The following is a 17,956-nucleotide window of genomic DNA, read 5'->3' as shown; positions in this document are numbered from 1 at the left end:
CTGGTGACTTGATGCGCCTTCCTTCTGTTTCCATTTGCTGACTTCCAGATTGAGAACCCGGTGCAGTGTGTTAACTTGATGCCTCATGGAAATTTTAGAAAGGAGACAACCACTTCGTATCAGCCTGTGATCAGAAACAGTGGGGGAAAGGAAAAGAGAAGGCATGAAGAATTAAAGAACAAAGAAGCATGGATTAGGGTGGGGGGCAGCTGGCGGGAAGGAGTTAGACAAAGGGAATACTTACCTCCCTGGGGAAAAATAAAAATACATAAAAGTTTCCTTGATGTTACTTTGCCATATAAACAATTACCCTAGCAGCCACGTAAACGATGCATGATTATGAGAGAGAAGTGAGCAGGTTTCTGCTGCCCTCCTTATCTCCCTTTCCTTCTCTTTGCAAAACTATCTATAGAATCTGAGACCTGGTCCATGCCAGAAACTGCAAAAAACAGTTAAAAAGACATGAAAAGGAAGGATAATCCCACATGATTACACTTTTGTTATTTCTCAAGTGTTAATCACAAAATGAAAAATGGTATTGTGTGTAATCTTAGATTTGTGTAAGTGCACGATGACATTTTGAATTACCTTTCCTGAAACACAAACTGTGGATGTCTCAGATGTAGAAGACATTCGCTGAATTGCAGAGCTTTAAAAGTGACAGTCCCAGGGCTTTGATGGATTCTCTGTCTCCTGAAGTCTTGAAATTCAAGTCAATATTTTTTTGTATTTCCAACAGAAGTTAAAAGACTAAATGCAGACATTATTGCACAGTGTACCTGGGCTTATATAGGTGTTTGACAGGATGATCACAGGGTGTCTTCAGGATTTGAATTATGAGTCTTGTTTGGAGTCTTGCCGTCAGCTGCAGTCTGTGTAGCGAATGATTCTTCGCACACTTGGACTTGTGCTTTTCTCATTTAACACTTCTGTATTTGTTTTCTTCCTTTTTTTTTTTTTTTTAATGCCGTTTTTCCAGCTGTACAGTCTCCCTGTTTACTGTGTCCATTCCAGCTGGTTCTGTAGTCTTCCAGTCACATCTAACACAGCCTGTCTCTTTCTAGCTATACTGCTGTAATGTCCTTTTCTCCAGCAAACCCCACAGCAACTGGGTTTCTTGTCCATCCATACCCTGTTTTGTTTGTAGGTGGAGAGTGTGGGGTTTGGTTTTTTTTTTTGTTTGTTTGTTTTGGTGGGTTTTCTTTCCTCCCCCCCTCCCCCCCCCCAGGAGAAAAAGGAGAAAATTCACTTTAAAGGGTTTTTGCTTTTGTTTTTTTGAATCAGCTCCCCATTAGTGTGAACCAAGGAGGACGGACAGCATCTGGTTCTGTCACCATGGCTTGTGCTGGTCTCGCTCTCCTGCAGGACTGGCTGGTGCCTGAGCTGCTACCCAGGAAATGTGGGCTGATAAAATTTATGACTTAACATTTTACACTTTCATGGCCTTTTAACAGAAACTGATGTGTTTTGGCTCAGCTAAAAAATGGACATCTTGAGCCCTTTTCTTCCCAGATTATTTCTGCTCTTTACCATACTTCATGGCCAGCTGCTGGTGTAGCTGTACCACAAAAAGTTCCAGAGACTATTTTGCAGCACTGTTTTCAAGTCTGGTCTGACTTAATTAGTAGGAAAAAACAGCTTATATATCTGGCTGTATTAGGGGGCTTCGTGCTGTTGTGATGTGACTGCTTATTGTTGAACCTTCAATACAGAAGACAGGTGTTTTTTTTTGTTTTAGAAGAAAAATAGGTTAAAGATGTAAGCCACCACATAAGTGCTAAGTATGATTACAAAATGCAAAAATGATGATGATATAAATTCTGTAAGGAAAGCCACTGAAGAATGCCTGTGGGCCTAGGTTTTTATTCTTTTGCTTTTACAGCGAGAGACTAAAAATGCTTATGCAATATTAATTCAGGATATACAGCAAATTGGCATTTGGAAGCATTCAATTTTCTTCATAATTGTTCTCCATTCACTTGGCTGATTATCAGTAATTTCAGGGAATTAGAGATGCTCCTTTTAGAAGTTTCTAGTGAACTCTTTAGAATTGTCAAACAATAACAAACCTGCCACTTAAGCAGCAATTTTCCCTCTCGCTGTCCTCACAGTAATGTTAGATTGCTCTTTGGAAAGGCTAGACAAGCAAACTGCCACGTAGTAAATCAGTAGGAAAAAATTTTTCAGCCTCATGCTGCTGAGTGATTTTTGATCTAAGAATTTTTGTGTTTGTTTTGTTCATGCAAAGACTTCTATCCTCCATTTTAGGTCCAGAGAGGCTGTTTTTTTTTGATAGCAAGATCTGCAAAAATATATTTTGTTAAAGAACTTACTACTATACTTTCCTGGATTAAGCTTGTATTTGTTTAGTCACCTCCAGGTGAGTCCCACAAAGCACGTGATGTCCAGGTCTTGCCTTTTCCTCTGCTGTAAAATGAAAAGGGAAACAAAATTGTTAAAAACCCTCAGGAATGGGATTGTGAAGTGGCGTTTACTGAAAAGGTGGCTTTCTGTCCTCTCTGGCTGCATCACGGGACTTCCTAAAGGACAAAGTGTACCCAGGGACAAGAGCTACAAACCTCCTGCAGTTGGAAAGGGGTGTTGGGAGGAACTGTTCAGTGGGCATGTCTGCAACAGTGTGATTCAGTGACCTGGTGGGGTATGTTATGTACCTGCCTATAGGTTATGGATGTGCAGAGCATCATCATCTGTCTCTCCATGTCCGCTGTAGTTAGCAGGCCAAGAAGGGGGCCAACATCCCAACTCTGTTCTTGTGCCAACCAGGAGCGAGGAGTGTGGACATCCAAATGAGTGTGGGATTTAGGTGGTTTTGGCTCCTGTTCCTCTTGGTGAAGCTGCTTCCCAGCCCTGCTGAGGTGCTGCTGCTGAAGAGGTGCAGCAAAGCTCTCAGAGGTGTTTAACTGCTTTTCTCTCCCACTGGGTGGAAACAGCAAAAAATGATTACGCTTGGTTGCTGGTTTTAGTCTAGTAGTTGTGTTTGAGATAACAGCTGCTTCTGAAGAACATGAGAGCAACCTTGCTTTACACAAATGCATCTCAGAAAAGGTAATCTCAGAAAAAGCAAATATACCTGTTTAGCTTATTTTAATCTACCCTACGTTAGAATTGCTGTAGTAATCACACAAAAAGCACAGTGATGGTTGCATGCCAAGAACCGATAAAAACGGGGAGGTGAGTGAGAGGTGCTTGATGCTTAAGCAGGGAACAGGGAGCAGCCCAGCGTGCCCTCCTGTCCAGCAGCGATGTCTTTTGTAATACCTGCATCCAAGAGTTGTTCCTCTGTGAGTGGCTTTTCCTCCTGCTGGCTTTTGCATGATGATGAAGAGCCCCTCTCAGAAATGTTGTGTTGTGGAGAGGAGGAGATACCCTCCATTATTAAGATTCAGACTTCATTTCCCACATACGCTTAGTCTTTTCTCTCTTCGTAAACTTTTTGAGGACGTTTGCATTTTGTGCATGTGTTGCATGACCAATGGATAAGTTTTCTCTGCTCCTAAATTTGAACTTGACTGTAAGAGTAAGGGTTTTAAACATGCTTTGGAAGTATTCAAAGATACATAAATCCAAATGTCGTCTGAGACACAAGAGTCAACAATGTGATGAATTAATAACTTTTAAAATATTTTTACAAGTTCCAGAGAAGAAGCACAAAGTAATGAACTTATTCTCAGAAAGCTTAGTTTCAGAAACTGTTAAGAAATATTTTTAGTGTTTATGTGAATCATATGGAAGATAATGTTTCAGTTTCTGTACAGACAAGATCCCAACTTAAACTAATGCACATTTGTATGAATATGGATTTACTTTTGTTTTGGGGTGACCTTAAAAAAAGGGTGCATGAGGGTTCTCTGTCTTAAATAGCCTTTTTATTTGTAGTGATGAATAATAACTTCGATATTATTTAATGTGGTAGATTTCTTGACATCTCATATGAAATATGACCTAGCTATCCTATAGATGTTAAAATACTCTACCTTCAGAGACTGCATGACATAGTTAAGTAAAAAATAGGCTATTTTCCTGCTGTCTTATTTTACATGAAATTCAAGATAGCTACTTTTATTAAAGTCAGATATTCTTTAGTAAGAAGCACCATGTTTTATGTAAAAATAGTGTAATTTGGCAGAATCTATGCAAACAATTTCTTAGAGTTAACTTCCAGATTTTGAAGTAAGCACTTCAAACAAACCAGAGGTGGTTTTGTGCTAGAAGCACACCGACTACTTGCTGCACACTGCAGAGAAGTTGATGGTCTGTGAGAGCCTATGGATGTACCACTCGCCCTTGTTTGTACATCTTCCCAATGTTTATTTAGTGAATGTTCAGGTGCTGTGTAAAAACCTCATAAGGGTGCATGTACTGAAAAATCAATATGCTAGGGAGGCCTTAATACCAGAAAGCTTTCTAAATTTTATCTAAGATAAAAATGGTGATACTAAGACTTCTTCCCTAAAATCCATTGCTCTCAGGTGGGTTAAAGAAGTAACTCCATCAGTACAGGAGATGGCTCTCTTCTCCTGTGGCTTTCTTTCAGTGGTTATGCAAGATAACTTTCTTCCTTTAGAGGACTGGAAAATATGTGACTTGCATTTCACAGAGCCTTTGTAGAGAACTGAAGTTAAAAAAATATTATTGCAGTGAATTTTATTTTTGGTTGTAGTAGCAGCATCTTACAGATACGCAGCTACAAGATGGGCAGGGGAAGCCCATGGATGCTGAGGACTGGTTGCCGTAGTGCTCTTACAGCTGTCCTTTACATCCTGACTGTGGCATCAAAGTGCAGCTTGGGTGCTCATGCAGAAAGGTAGCGCCTCCTCTGCATCTCCATGTTGATAGCTGGATGGATAGTGACCCTTCCATGTTCCTGCTTTACTCTTGGATATATTTTCTCATTGACTGAAGTTGTTAGCATTGATGCTGTAGGAGCTTTGTCTGGGTATGAGGCACTCGGGGAAGCGAGTACTCTCTCTGTCAGCTCGTGTGCAGACAGCCCTGGCCATGGCTTCACACGGACTAGAGGAACGCGTGGTTCCTTTGTTTCTCTTCTGTAGGTTCTCAGTAGAGGTTCTGTCAACTTGCTATCTTTCTGCGGCAAGGACTTGGAGAGGGAGGTGTATGTATTTGGAGCACAAGGCACTTAACTGGCTTTAGGTGCGGAAGGCGGCATTCAGTTGCCTGATCAGTTGTAACAGCATTCTTTTGCTTTGTGGAAAATGCAATATGTTTGAGCGGTTTTGCAGACTGCTTTTGGCTAAGTGACTACTTGCAGGGCATTTCCTGGGTAACCTGTCCTGGGCTGTTGAGTTTCTGTTGAATCTGTTTGGGATTCCTCATGTTCAAGCAACAGCCTTCAATTATTCCTGCTAATGGAAGAGGACCAAGTAATAGATGGTGGCTGTCCCCTCCTTTTCTCATGTATCCATACATCTCAGTGTATCAATACATTTTGGACTGCAGAACAATAAATACCTTATTAATTTCCTTTGAATAATGAAACGGAATGAAATAGTATAAAATGAAAAGTGATAATCACAATTAAAATATTAATAATTTTTGTAAAATAAAATTTGTCTGCCTCATGTTCTCTTTCTGCCTGCAGATATTTGAAATTGTTGTAGCACATTCTAGGATGAGACATGGAAGGAGGCTTGTGGTGTGGAGACAGCTTGGAAAAGTTAGCTGCTGGGAACCTGACAAATTCTGGCATGAAGTATATACCATAGTATTTCAGTAAATATCTTCTGTTAGTTCTGGCTAAAGCTGTTTCTCCACTAAGAAAGATGATCTTCACTTCTGGGCTAGAACCAATCACAAATTATAATGAAAATTGGCAACTGCAAGCATGAAAAGTCATTGATCCAAAAACTCATGAACTGTGTTTCGTGTAGTGAGATTTCTTTTTGAACTTCATCTGAGGTTCTTTTTATTTGCTTAATCTTGGTTTTGAACCTTTAGGAATACTTTTTGACTCTTTTCAGCCTTGGCAATGTGAAATAAAAAAAAGGAGAGGTATGTGATAAAGCACACAGTGTAACTGCACGTTTCCAGGGTTGTTAGAAGGGAGGAGAGAAAAAAAGGGGGGGGGGGGGGGGGGGGGGGCGGGGAAGGAAGGAGGGAGAAGAAATGTTGCCAAAGTTTCACTAAGGTGTAGAAAACTTTGTACACTTCCACAAAACAACAATTCAGGCTCCCGGTTGTTGTAAGGGACTTTGTAAAGCACATGTAAAGACAGACAGGAATGCTCAACTTTGCCCATGCTTCAAGCAGCAGCTAGTCTCTTACTGCTCATTAGGCATGGTTTTAAAAAAGAAGGGAATATAGTTTATTAATATAATCTGTTTCTAGTAAAGAAGAACAATTAAAGATGTCTGTTGGTCTGTCACCCCTTGGACAACAGTAGATGTTCTGTTTTATTGTCCCATTGTGGGCATTATCTGAACAATTTAACTAAAAACTTCCAATGTGGTCTAAATTATCTTACTCCCTATTTGGCTACTGGGAGCACCAGAGTTTCTGCAGAAACTAATCTTTAACCTTGAGAGTTAATGAGAAGATTTCAGCATGCTGTGCTGATAGTTGGAACTTCTTTTTCCCCACTCATGTAATTGGAAAGAGCTTGTTTGGATGCCGGTCGGTTTATGTAGTCCCCAAACTTCAAGCTACTTCACAACCTACCCCCAATAAGAAGTCATGCACAGCATTGTATCTTCATGTAGAGAGCCGTGCCATCTGCCCTCCCAGGTCATGGGCATGGCAGCTCCACTGGCATGCATCCCCTGTGGCTGAGGAGTGTTGGTGGCATTTCATCTCATTACTTAAACACACAAATACTTGATTTGTCTTTGGGGATTCAGCTTGATAGTTGTAGCTGAATGACAGAAAATAATATTCTTGAGATCTTCATGCTCTGTGCTTTGCCTTTGAGCTGTATTACTCACTGCATGCAGAAGAGCCTTCTGCTAAAAATTGTCTGTCTGGGTACATGAGGTGGCATGGCATGGCCTTTTCCTAGTTCTGCTTGAGATCTTTTACTCTTCTTGGTCATCATTGGCAGGTAAGAGCTTAGCAAAATGTTAACTTGCAGAGATTTGATAACACTTTGAACGAGAGCATGTTTCATGAATGTACCAACATATTTCTAATCCTAGTAATGTTTCTGTCATGGAAACAAGAACAGGTTCCATTAAAACTGCAGAAGCTGTTAGTAATTTTTAATAGATGTTAAGGGCTATGTTCACTCTATCTTATTATATGTGTTAGTTGTATTTTTTTAATTTTTTTTTTCTATTTCAGAAGCGTGGTAGTGTGCATAAAGGGTGTTCTTTCCACATGTTCTTTTTTCTTTAAATTTGGTGCATATAGCTATGAAAACGCATGCACAGATAATTTCTGACAAAAAACCCCAAACCACTCACCTTTAAATGATTGTAGTCAGGTTTTCTTGGTGGTCAGAACTATTAATGTTTCAGTTAAAAATCTGTCATGAAAGTGTGAATTTTGGGTAACACAGGCTCAGATCCACCTCCAGGTGGTGATACTCCAAAATTATTGCCTTCTCCAGCCTGACAGTGGCCTGGAACCCTGTACTTCTCTGCAGTGGAGTGAGGCTGGAGCTGGCCATGCTTGCCCAGCCTGCTGGAGGAGAGGCCAGGTGCCCAGTGCCTGCTCAGTGGCAAGGAGGTTCTCCACGGAAATGTGAAGACATGCTAGGTTAACAGCCAAACACGTCCAAAGATGGAGTATGCATCTGATGACTGGCAAAGAAATACTTCTTCCCTCACGGTTTCAAACATAAATGAAGTAAACAACCATCATATGTAACTTGTTCACTGTTCACATAGTTAAGCTGCCAGTAGCTTCCCTGCTGCCACCTGTTATTTACCATGTCCTGTGTACACGCTGGACTATTTTGTGATGACGTTGCAATGTCTTTACAAATCCAGAAGTTTGGTGTTTTTTTCCCTGTTCAAAACCCCAGCAGAAATGCCGTCGGTTTTAATGTCCTTGCTGTTTGCCCAGGAAATGGGCAGTGGGTAGTGTTTCCTTCTCCAGACAGGAGCCACAGGGGCGATGCTGATGGGTGATGTGGAGGCTCCACAGCCCTCTGGGCAGTGCAGACTTTTGAAAAGTCAGTTAGTGCCATAACTCATGAGCCAGTGGATATGACAGTAGGTTCTGATGGAGAGGAGGGAGGGAAAGATATTCCTGTACCAGCTTTGTGAGGACTGGTGTAAAAACAAATCCCTTACTAATTACACACATACCTGCTGAATTGGAGTTAAGCATGTTTAACTCTTTGGCATCTGGATATGATCCCCATAGGAATTCCCATCTCGCATATGAGGTGTTGTAGTGATGCATGAGGTTGTGTTGGCAACAGATGTTGAAAGAAAGTTTATTCTAGGATAAGCTGGAAGTAGATACAGACCAAGAAGCAGTTCTGAAGCTGTAATATCTAGTACCGCAGAGTAATGGTACTCCTACCTACAACTTTTCCTCCTCATGTAACGGCACAGTGGTAGCCTGGCGACTAGAAGGGGGTCACAACATTGGCGACCACAGCAGATTTTGTCTGTCTGATACAATCATGATGTGTATTATACACATTGTATCATTCCTGGTTCTGCCCAGCTAGGCTTTTCAAGTTACAGTCTAAATCCTGTTGTTGCATCTGTATTTCTTCCCTTCTGTCCAGGAAAAAGTTGCAAACTTCTTCCTCTAAGTGAGCCTTTCTGAGCCTACCCAAGACATTTAGACCATAAACTATAAACAGTTTTCACATCACTGCATTATGTTCACTACAAGGAGCAATTTTGCCATTCAGTTTTAGTTTTTTTTTTTTTCAAAGTTGTGATAAGAAAAGTATCTGGCAACTTCCTTGCTGTGTCTCAGAGTGGTGAAGCATTATCAACTCAAAGTTGCTCCCATCACTGCAAACCCTTGCCTGCACTGCGAAATGACTTGTGAACGCAGATGCAAAATATAGTGTCTTCATTATAATATAAATATATATATAGCAAGGCGTGATCTTAGATGTAAGCAGAAAAGCTTCAGCAGCAGCAAAGCTGTTGATGCATCTACTGTAGCACAACTGTTTGAAGAAGTAAGGAAGAAATTTTGCAAAAATTCTTAACATCTAGGGGGCTAGAAGTGCATTTTTCCTACATTTGTAGCACTAGCGTGAAAACAGGTAAAGGGGTAATCCAGCTTGTTTTAAGCAGATCCACAAAGAATGTACCCAAAAAACTGAGGCTGCAGCTCATTAAAACATACTGAAACATAATTTTTTGACAGGGATGAGTAGAACATTTGTAAGATCTGACATTTTTGTCTTTTCTCTTGGCATGCAAAGATATTTGCATTTTAGAAAAAAGCCCAGAGAAAGGAGACAGAGAAGGTGGAGGTAATTAAATCTTAATTTCGGTTTTAAAGATCTTTCTCTAATTAGCTTTAAAAGTCAGTGTCTAAGTAAATTGAGTTTCAAGCTGCAATCATCTTTTTCCTCCTGGATCTCAGTATTCAAAAGTAAGAAGAAAGAATATTAGAGAAAGGGAAGGAAGACTGTTATTTTAAAGGCCTTTCAAGATAAGGATTTAACATTACCTCATTATTAAAATACAACTGTGGCAGGTTGATGTTTTCTTATTTCTGAATTTCAAAGTCATTGAGCAGTCATGTTTGGGAAAATGGAAAACTTAGGTTCTATTAAAAGAAACTGAAAATGATACTAAGAAGGTAAGGACTTATCTTCTTTCTTTTGCTTTGTAGTAAGAATTTTTCTGGTGGCTTGAACGTGTTCTTTTCACTGCTGCCCATTCTTCCAGAGATGATCTTACTTTTCTATGACTCGTTTCTGATCATAGGCATGCTAATACAGTATCTTGTATTTCTTAAAGTTATGCTAGCTCACAGTGGGTTTTTGTTTGCATGTTTTACACAGCCAAGTGAATTCTGTCCATATTTATGTGATGGTTAGGGACATACGCACACCTGTCAGATTCTGCAGGCTGAGTGTAGGAGTTCCCTGACCTGCCTCAGTTCATCTGCCATCTGGAAGACCACGTTGTGCATTTTTAGTGCTGCGGTATGGCCTCTGTCCTGCTCCTGATGTGGCTGCCTGCCAGATCTCCAACTGCATGGGGCGGTAGTATGAGGAAAATAGAATAGTTGTGATTTGTCATGATTTTAATGTGCAAATGCTTATAAATGTGCCATTTTAAAGCTAAAGAAATAAGGAAGTAGAGAAAAGTATTTGATAACATTGAAAATATGTGAGGAAGTGCATAAGCTGTTGTGTGAAGATCAATAGCTAGAAGAATAACTGAAAACAGTTGGATTTGTACATGAAGTAGTTTTAAATATCTGGAATTGTGTGGAGTTAACAATGATTGTTTTTCTTTGTAAGAGGAATAGCAGTCTTGTTATTTAACCAAGAGTTCCGAATGTAGAGAAATTCATTTTAGAAGTTGACGTTTTTAAGCATAAACATATTTTCAAGTAGAGAAATGCTAATTATCTAAACTATGCAATCTTAAGCTTTTGTATAATTATGAGAGAGTCATGAACACTAGGTAGTTGGCATTTATAGGTGAATTATGCACAATTGATGTAATACTTGCAAATGTTAAAATATTCAATATAATTTTAAGCATCTTGGAAATTCCAAGTCAATGTGAGCATAAACACTTCCGTATGGTTTGAAAATCATCATAGAAATCTTAAAAAGTTGGAGGCAGCCTTACTCTAGAGATTGTTGTCCCGTAGGGGGTTGTGAGGGTTCCTGTTTTTTCTGGGGTTAACATCTTTAAATCTGGGAGAAGCAGTACTGTAAAAAGTTTGTTACTTAAATTTCCAGATGTTGATAAATTAGGAATGGAGAATAATGTGAATGGAGGAAAGATAAATAATAATACGGATGTAGTATTATTATTTTTCTTTCCTCAATTCATATTCATATATTTCCAGTATACATACTGGAAAAATGCAACTTAATTCAGCATGAATAAAGTTAACATATAAGAGTATTGATCTAAACTGAACATATACTTTAATTAGCAAGAAGGAGGTGCTGAAGTGAGGCTATAGCAAAAAATTTAGGGCTTCTATGGATGTTCTGGATTGATACCATGACAATAAAATACCCAAATATGATTATTGGTGACCGTGCATTAGTGTCGAAGTTCAAAAAAAGACAGGGAGGCTGCTTCTTGTAAGATAGCTGAAGACAATACTGAAGGTATGTTGTAAGATAAATACACTATTCTGGGTGTCTTCTGAACAAGTTAAGACCAGGATAATATTTACATAAATGAACAGTGGTAGAGAATTAGAGAGGCAGAGGTGAAGTTATGAGCTATGTAGCACCGTTTAGGGGAGAAATGCTATAATTGTCTGTGACACATGAAAGGAAAGGATAGTTTCATAAGTGAAGGAGAGATAACTAGTAATAGGAGGATAAATTTTGGGAAAATAATAACAATTTAGAAAAAATATTCTGAAGGTTTTGACAAAGGAAACAGTATTCACTTTGGGAAATTCTTTTATTAAATAATCATTACTTAATAGCGGAATGGATTGTAGGGGAGATAAAAATAACGGCTCTGGGCCATGAATAGGGCGTTGGTGGTATAGGTTATCTTCTTCCTTTGCTGTCATGTCCAAAAGTATACTTCTGGTGGTATGCTGCAACTGGTGGTATGCTGCAACTGGTGGTATGCTGCAACTGGTGGTAGCTTTGCAGTGCTACTGTTTTGCATCCTTCCCCACAGCCACCTCCATATAGCATGCCTGAGATTGCTTCTGCAGGACAGATGATGCAGTTGTCCAGGGAGTAGTTCATCACCTCTGCAACTGCTTACATTTTTAAATATTTTTTTCTTTTCTAATTCAAGACTCCTACGTTTGATTTGCACTGTTTTGTTAATACTGTAGAGAAGTTCTGGCTTATGTTAGCTGCTGCTAGGGTTTAATGCAGTTTGTAGGTAAGTTCACAATCAGCAGGTTTTTTTGTCTCCAACTGTTGTTCTTCTTTGTGTAGTCCAGTTTACAACAGCCTTAGTGGTCTTTGTAAGTTATCATTGTCTTGTCTCTAGAGGTTTGCAAGAAAGTTGAACTGATCTGGGAATTTGAGTTTTCAAAAGTCATGAGGGATGTTTGGCTGTTGCTGCCAAGTGAGTGGAACAAGGAACTGAACTGAACCTACTGAAACTGGAACCAGGGCCTGGGGAGCTCTGCTGGAGTCTGGAGTGCGAAACTCAAGGCTAATCTAAATATTTTAAAAAGATATTTCAGTTAAATATAGACAAAGTCTTAACTTGTAGTTTCAAGTATTTCAAGCTGAAAGTAGCCGTCCTGCATTCCTGAGCCTCAGGATGACCCTGATTCATCCTTCCTCTTGGCCTCCAGATGAGGATTTGAGTGGTAGGATGAGGTGGATGGGTGACACAGGCGTTGAGTCTCTGTCTCCCATCCCTGGACCAGTTTCTTGATGCTGAGGTAGGATCTACGTGTGCCTTGTGTATACAACATACCCTGATGTACATACGTATCTATGGGCTTATTTCAGGAACTCTGTCTAACCGGAGCAGCTTCCTTGTTGAAAGCTGCTCTTCCCCACAGAGTTTTTTGTTTTACTGAAGAATCATTTTCCCAGAGAAGGCTAGAGTATGGAGAGAAAACCAAAGTCCTGTTCAGGTCTATTCATCAGTCATGGGCCTGATGGTGTGTGTGAGGTGGCCAGAAATGACCATAAGATTATTTTTTCATTTCTGTGCCTTAAATTTCACTGCACACCACATTGTGCAAGCTGCCATGGCTGGCACTAAGGAGCTGAAATATTAGCTGAAATCTTCACAGAGTAAAATTATTTTGGCTATGCTATACAAATATAGGTATGTAGTTTTCTAGTCATGCCCTCCAAGCTGACATCTGAGAGGAAATTGGTATGGGAAGGTATGTATTAGCTTTAATCTGAGAGACCACTGTCCTCTGCTCTGAATGCCTGCATGCAGGGCGACATGCTCAGCTTTATGGATGAAATTTGCCAGACCCTCAAATGCTTTTCCTCGTGAGTGTATTTGAAAATCAGAGAAGGTGATGACCCTTTTAAAATAAAAATGGAATTGCTGGCAGGAAGGGAAGGTACAACTCTGTGTTCTTAACATTTAAAGATGGTTATAAAATGTGTATTGGTTGTTTTTATAATTTATAGTGAAACTGTTGTTGCTTTTAATAAAATGAGACTTCCAGTCAGAATTTCATGATTATGAATGTGAGCATTTTGCTATCCAGCTTGTATTTATCCTACAAATAACCATTTTCTAGCGGAACTGTGGCTATATACATAACTTAATGGGATTCTCTGTCACACATAATTCTTTCTGAAGTTATAGCGTTAGACTCATGGGTGAATACTTCAGGTCCTTGAATGTGGCTCAAGAACTGAGTTAGTGGTAACTTTCATGATTTTTAATTTAATTTTTCCTTAATTCTTAGACTTTTAAAACTTCCTGTAATTCATTATTAGATTTACCGTTTCAAGTGCTTATTTAAAAGGCACCTTAGCTGCAGAAGTAAATCAATATTTACAGTGCATTAGTGCCACAGAGAATTTGAAGCCTTGTGATTAGAGTTCATTGCTGTTTTATCCACTCTTCAAAGAAACCACAGACTTCAAACGGTATCAGCCATCATCCTGGAATCAGTGACATTGCATTGGTCCCGTGCGTACTTCATCTTGTGGTTTAATTATTAAGTTCCTCTCCTTTGATTTTTCTTTTAATATTTCAAAGTATATCCTCTTCAAATCTATAAATTCAAGTAAACCAGAAGATTGTAATGAACAATATATTCGTAGAAAAATCTGTTCAATTTATTCTTTTATGTTATTGTTTTAATGGAGAATATCAATACTGAATAGAATATTCAGTATAGAATTGGAGAGAGGAATGCAGAAGATTGTTTACCATTTGTGGTTAACATAGTGTGAATAAGATTTAATTCTTGGATTAATACCTGGAGTGCTATTGACCATTGCCAAGCAGCATACACTAGAGCTATCTCCCATGTGCTTGTCCCATTCTAGAAATTAAAAAAAAAAAATTAAATAATTTCCGTATATTTAAATTTCTAGTTTAACTGGGAAATACACAGATCTAACACACCCAAATTACTGTCTTTTATAATTCACTGTATTGTGAAGTTTGGTTAGTAATACAAATCACTTCTCCTTATGTATGGAACTATTTTCATAATGAGAGACTAGAACCGATCATGCTGCATGTTTATATTGCCAGAATTATTTTATTTTTTTTTTTAATACAGATTTGGAGAAGTGTTCAATAAATGTCTGAAATTATCTCAATAACTAACCTTACTAAAATGAAACGGGTTATATTAAATGTGGCTCATCAGTGAATAGACTTTGTAGAGAAACTTCTCATGTTAATGTTTTCTCTGGAGCATAGTAATATTTGGGAATTCCATTGCATGATTAACTTCCTGTATTGTGAAAAGTCTCTGCTACTTGGTGCAAACTGTCAGGCTTTCACTACAAAGTGAAAGGCAAGGCAGTGATAATTGCTCACTCCTCTCCAGGAGCGCTGTTTTGAATTCCAGTTTCTTTCTTTCTTTTTCGGTAATTCAGCTTATCTTCTTACAGAAGTTCACCCAACTGAACTTTCGTTTTGTCAAGCAATTTGAAGAAAAAGTGTAAAAACACAAGAACATTTTGCTTTCACCATGCTTATATATAGACGTACAAGCATAAGGAGCAAGTGAACTCACGTTTGAAAATTGTAATTCTCTGTTGTAGGGTGGGTAGCTAAGGCAAACAAGGATAATATGGACGGGCTGCTGCTTGGAACAGATATAGATTGGTATTTTTCTTAAGTGGCACTACATACCACAGAGCCACTTTCTTGCTCAGGCTAATCTAATAAATGAGAGTGTATGTTCAGGACTATGCCAGCAGCACAGGCACCCCTGTTAATGGGTCACTTCATTACACATCACGGGCCTGTTGCCGGGACTGCAGCTGTACCGCCTTTGTTACAGACATCTCTTGTGGTTTGGTAGTGTACTGTTATGGTGTTTGTCATCTAGGGGGAAATGAGAGGCTTTACCTTCAGCTGCTTCATGAAACCTGAAGTAATTGAAGACAAGTCAATCAAAGAAAAACCCTCTATTATGAGTTTATGAGTATATACTGAGTAATCAAAATGGAAATAGAGTTGACTCAGACCATAAATACTTTTCTGTGTAATTAAAGTGATCTTTCCTGAAATATTCTTTTAATTACTTCTAGTTCTGTTATACACATTTATAGGTGTATATACATATGTATGTGTATAAATATGTGTATAATTACTTCTAAAAGCAAACATTTTGTTTGCTGGAAATTAACTCTTGTGAATATCTGTGTTATGAACATGAAGAAAAATGGAATTTTCAAAGGAAAAAGAAATAGTATAACAATTGTGGAGAAAACCCATTAATTAATTCTTTGTATTCTTGTTTACCGGAGTGAAATAGAGTGACTGTTTTGGTATTTGGTTGTGTAACGCTTCTGCATATCTCAGCAGCACAAGTCCTAGTTGACTAAAAACCCCCAACTCACACATTTTCTTAGCGTGATACAGTTTACTGTATTTCTCAGTGTCTCTATAATGCCATGCAAAAAAGATGCTTTGGTATTATTATACGTAACATTAACATAAACATATTGTAAAGTTTGAGACAGTCATTTAGTGAACCGCTGTCATTGTGCATTTTTTTGCTAGCATTTTGAGACATACCCCTTCAGCTTCCTTGGGAATTGTTTCATCAAAGCATTAAAACGTAGATTTCTTTCTCAGCTGTTGCCCAGTGTGCCTCTCCCAGTGACTCTGCTGCTTACATGCCGTAGGCTTCACCTTTTCTTTTCCACTTCACACTCAAGGTTCCCAGTGCAGCAGTAAAGAGAAATGCAACTGATAAATCATGTCCCCTCCATTCTGATGCTGAGTGGGAAAGTGCTAAGAGGTCACAAATACAGGCAATGAAACTTCTGTTTGGGCAAGGAGACGATAGATATGTGGATATTTGTTGTAGGATAATAAATGAAATTGGAAAAAATTAAGTTGTATTTCAAGAGAAACTAACTTTAATGTGTCATCAATGCTTCCAGAATGGATTTGACCTCTACATATATTAAAAAAACCTATCGCTTTGCAATCAGTCTACCTGACTGCTGTATCATTTATTACTAATGAAATATTTTTCTCCTGTCAGCCATGCCAGCTGGAAGGCTAAGGGAATCAGGGTAAATCAGCACAGATCTTCTTTCAGCTGTCAGGAAGAGGCAAAGGAAGAATGCAGAATAGAAAACAGTCAATTTCATAAGTTTTGGGAAAGAAACTGAGAGTGTATTTTAGAAGGTGAGGAGGCTGCCTTTCACTGTAGAGAGGCTGGTGTGCAGCTTCTTGCAGGCGTGTTGTGGTGGCAGTGCCCATGCTGCAGCCGTGGCAGTGGAGTGGGGGTCACATCAGCCTACTCCACCCCTTACTTTGTCATGAGGCCGTTGAATTTAGGCCTTTGGCTACTTGCTTTTTAAAATACCTGTAAGTTACCTTAGCCTCTTAGTTGTTCAAGCTTATGCATTTTTTTAATTTTACACAACCAACGACAGATAGTAGCTATGCTGTGTTTGTATGTGTAAAGCCAATGAACTCTGCTAGATTTGGAGTTAGGTTTTGCCCTCATTTTCTTCTCGTGTGGCCAAGCAGCAAGGCTGTGGTTTTGAGGAAACAGACCTTGTCCTTGAGGAGCTATGCTGAGGTCAATAACTCCTTACTCTGTGAAACCACATTTGGTCAAACCACCCATCAAGAGCTTGAAAAAATATTTTTCCTATGTGAAAAACATTTGAAATCTAGTCAGTGTTTATTTACTGTCTGCTTTATTCTTCAGATATGCCTCTTCATGTCCGACGTAGTAGTGACCCTGCACTGATTGGCCTCTCAACCTCTGTAAGTGACACAAATTTTTCTTCAGAAGAGCCTTCACGGAAAAACCCTACAAGGTGGTCCACAACAGCAGGCTTTCTCAAGCAGAACACCCCCGGTGTACCCAGCACTCATGAAAGAAAGGTATATTTCTTTCCCCCTCTTTATCCAGTAAGTGGCAAATGTCCTTGAATTCTTGTTTTGTCCTTCTCTCACCTTCTCCTGGTTTAAACTTGTGATTTATGACCTTGTCCACCAAGCCCCATCATCAGCAGAGCAGTGTTTGGCTCACATGTGTCCCGCCCTTCAGGGACTCTCTGTGATGCCCACAGTGGGGGCCCTAAAAACTTGATTTTTGCCATTAACCGTAGCTGAAACTGATTACTCATTACTCTGCAAAGCAGGGCCTAAATGCTGTCACACGTTTTCTTTGAATGCAAATAAGCCATGTCTATAATGATTTTTAGTAATCTCCACAGACGTCCTAATGTCAATGAATAATCTGCGTGCCCACAGCAGTTCTGGTCTGTCTTTCTGACACGGCATTGCTAGTTTTTACTTTCTAAGGCACTAGTAAAGTAATACAAAACATAAATTGCAAATGCTGTCCATCCTTGATAACATTCTTGAAACTAAAACAGTGTAATGTACAGTGAGTATTTTTTCCTTCATTTTTCCAATATGCTTTCAGTATCTCTACACGAATTGCATTATTAACTAAAAAAGTCAGCAGGAAGTTCCTTTCGCAGTGCATTATTGAAAATATATTGAAGAAATATTCCCTTTTGTACAAGCCCCTGACATTGCCCATTATTGTGATGGTAACTTGCAGACAAACTCAAAAGGAAAACCATATATATATATATATTCCAATAGAAATGAGTAATTTTTAAAGCAAGTTGCACTTTTGGTTGCCATTCTGACTGCACAACACAAAATCCTGTTGGAAAAGA

The 17,956-nt window shown here is 39.0% G+C and overlaps 1 protein-coding gene across 19 annotated transcripts in view; it reads left to right on the top strand.

The window, feature by feature from the left end:
• PARD3 (par-3 family cell polarity regulator) overlaps positions 1-17,956 on the top strand; it is a 458,092-nt gene that overhangs the window by 166,986 nt on the left and 273,150 nt on the right. For 13 of the 19 annotated variants that reach the window (XM_027781621.2, XM_027781620.2, XM_055804336.1 and 10 more), the window contains exon 4: positions 16,969-17,147. In XM_027781621.2, coding sequence (XP_027637422.1) covers positions 16,969-17,147 — 179 coding nt within the window. Of the gene's footprint in view, positions 1-16,968; positions 17,175-17,956 lie in introns of all 19 variants that reach the window. The other 6 variants (XM_055804333.1, XM_055804329.1, XM_055804330.1 and 3 more) reach the window with 1 other exon arrangement.

The sequence above is a fragment of the Falco peregrinus genome, chromosome 5 (genome assembly GCF_023634155.1).
Source record: "Falco peregrinus isolate bFalPer1 chromosome 5, bFalPer1.pri, whole genome shotgun sequence".
Taxonomy (NCBI): domain Eukaryota; kingdom Metazoa; phylum Chordata; class Aves; order Falconiformes; family Falconidae; genus Falco; species Falco peregrinus.
This window is presented reverse-complemented; position numbering and strand designations above follow the sequence as displayed.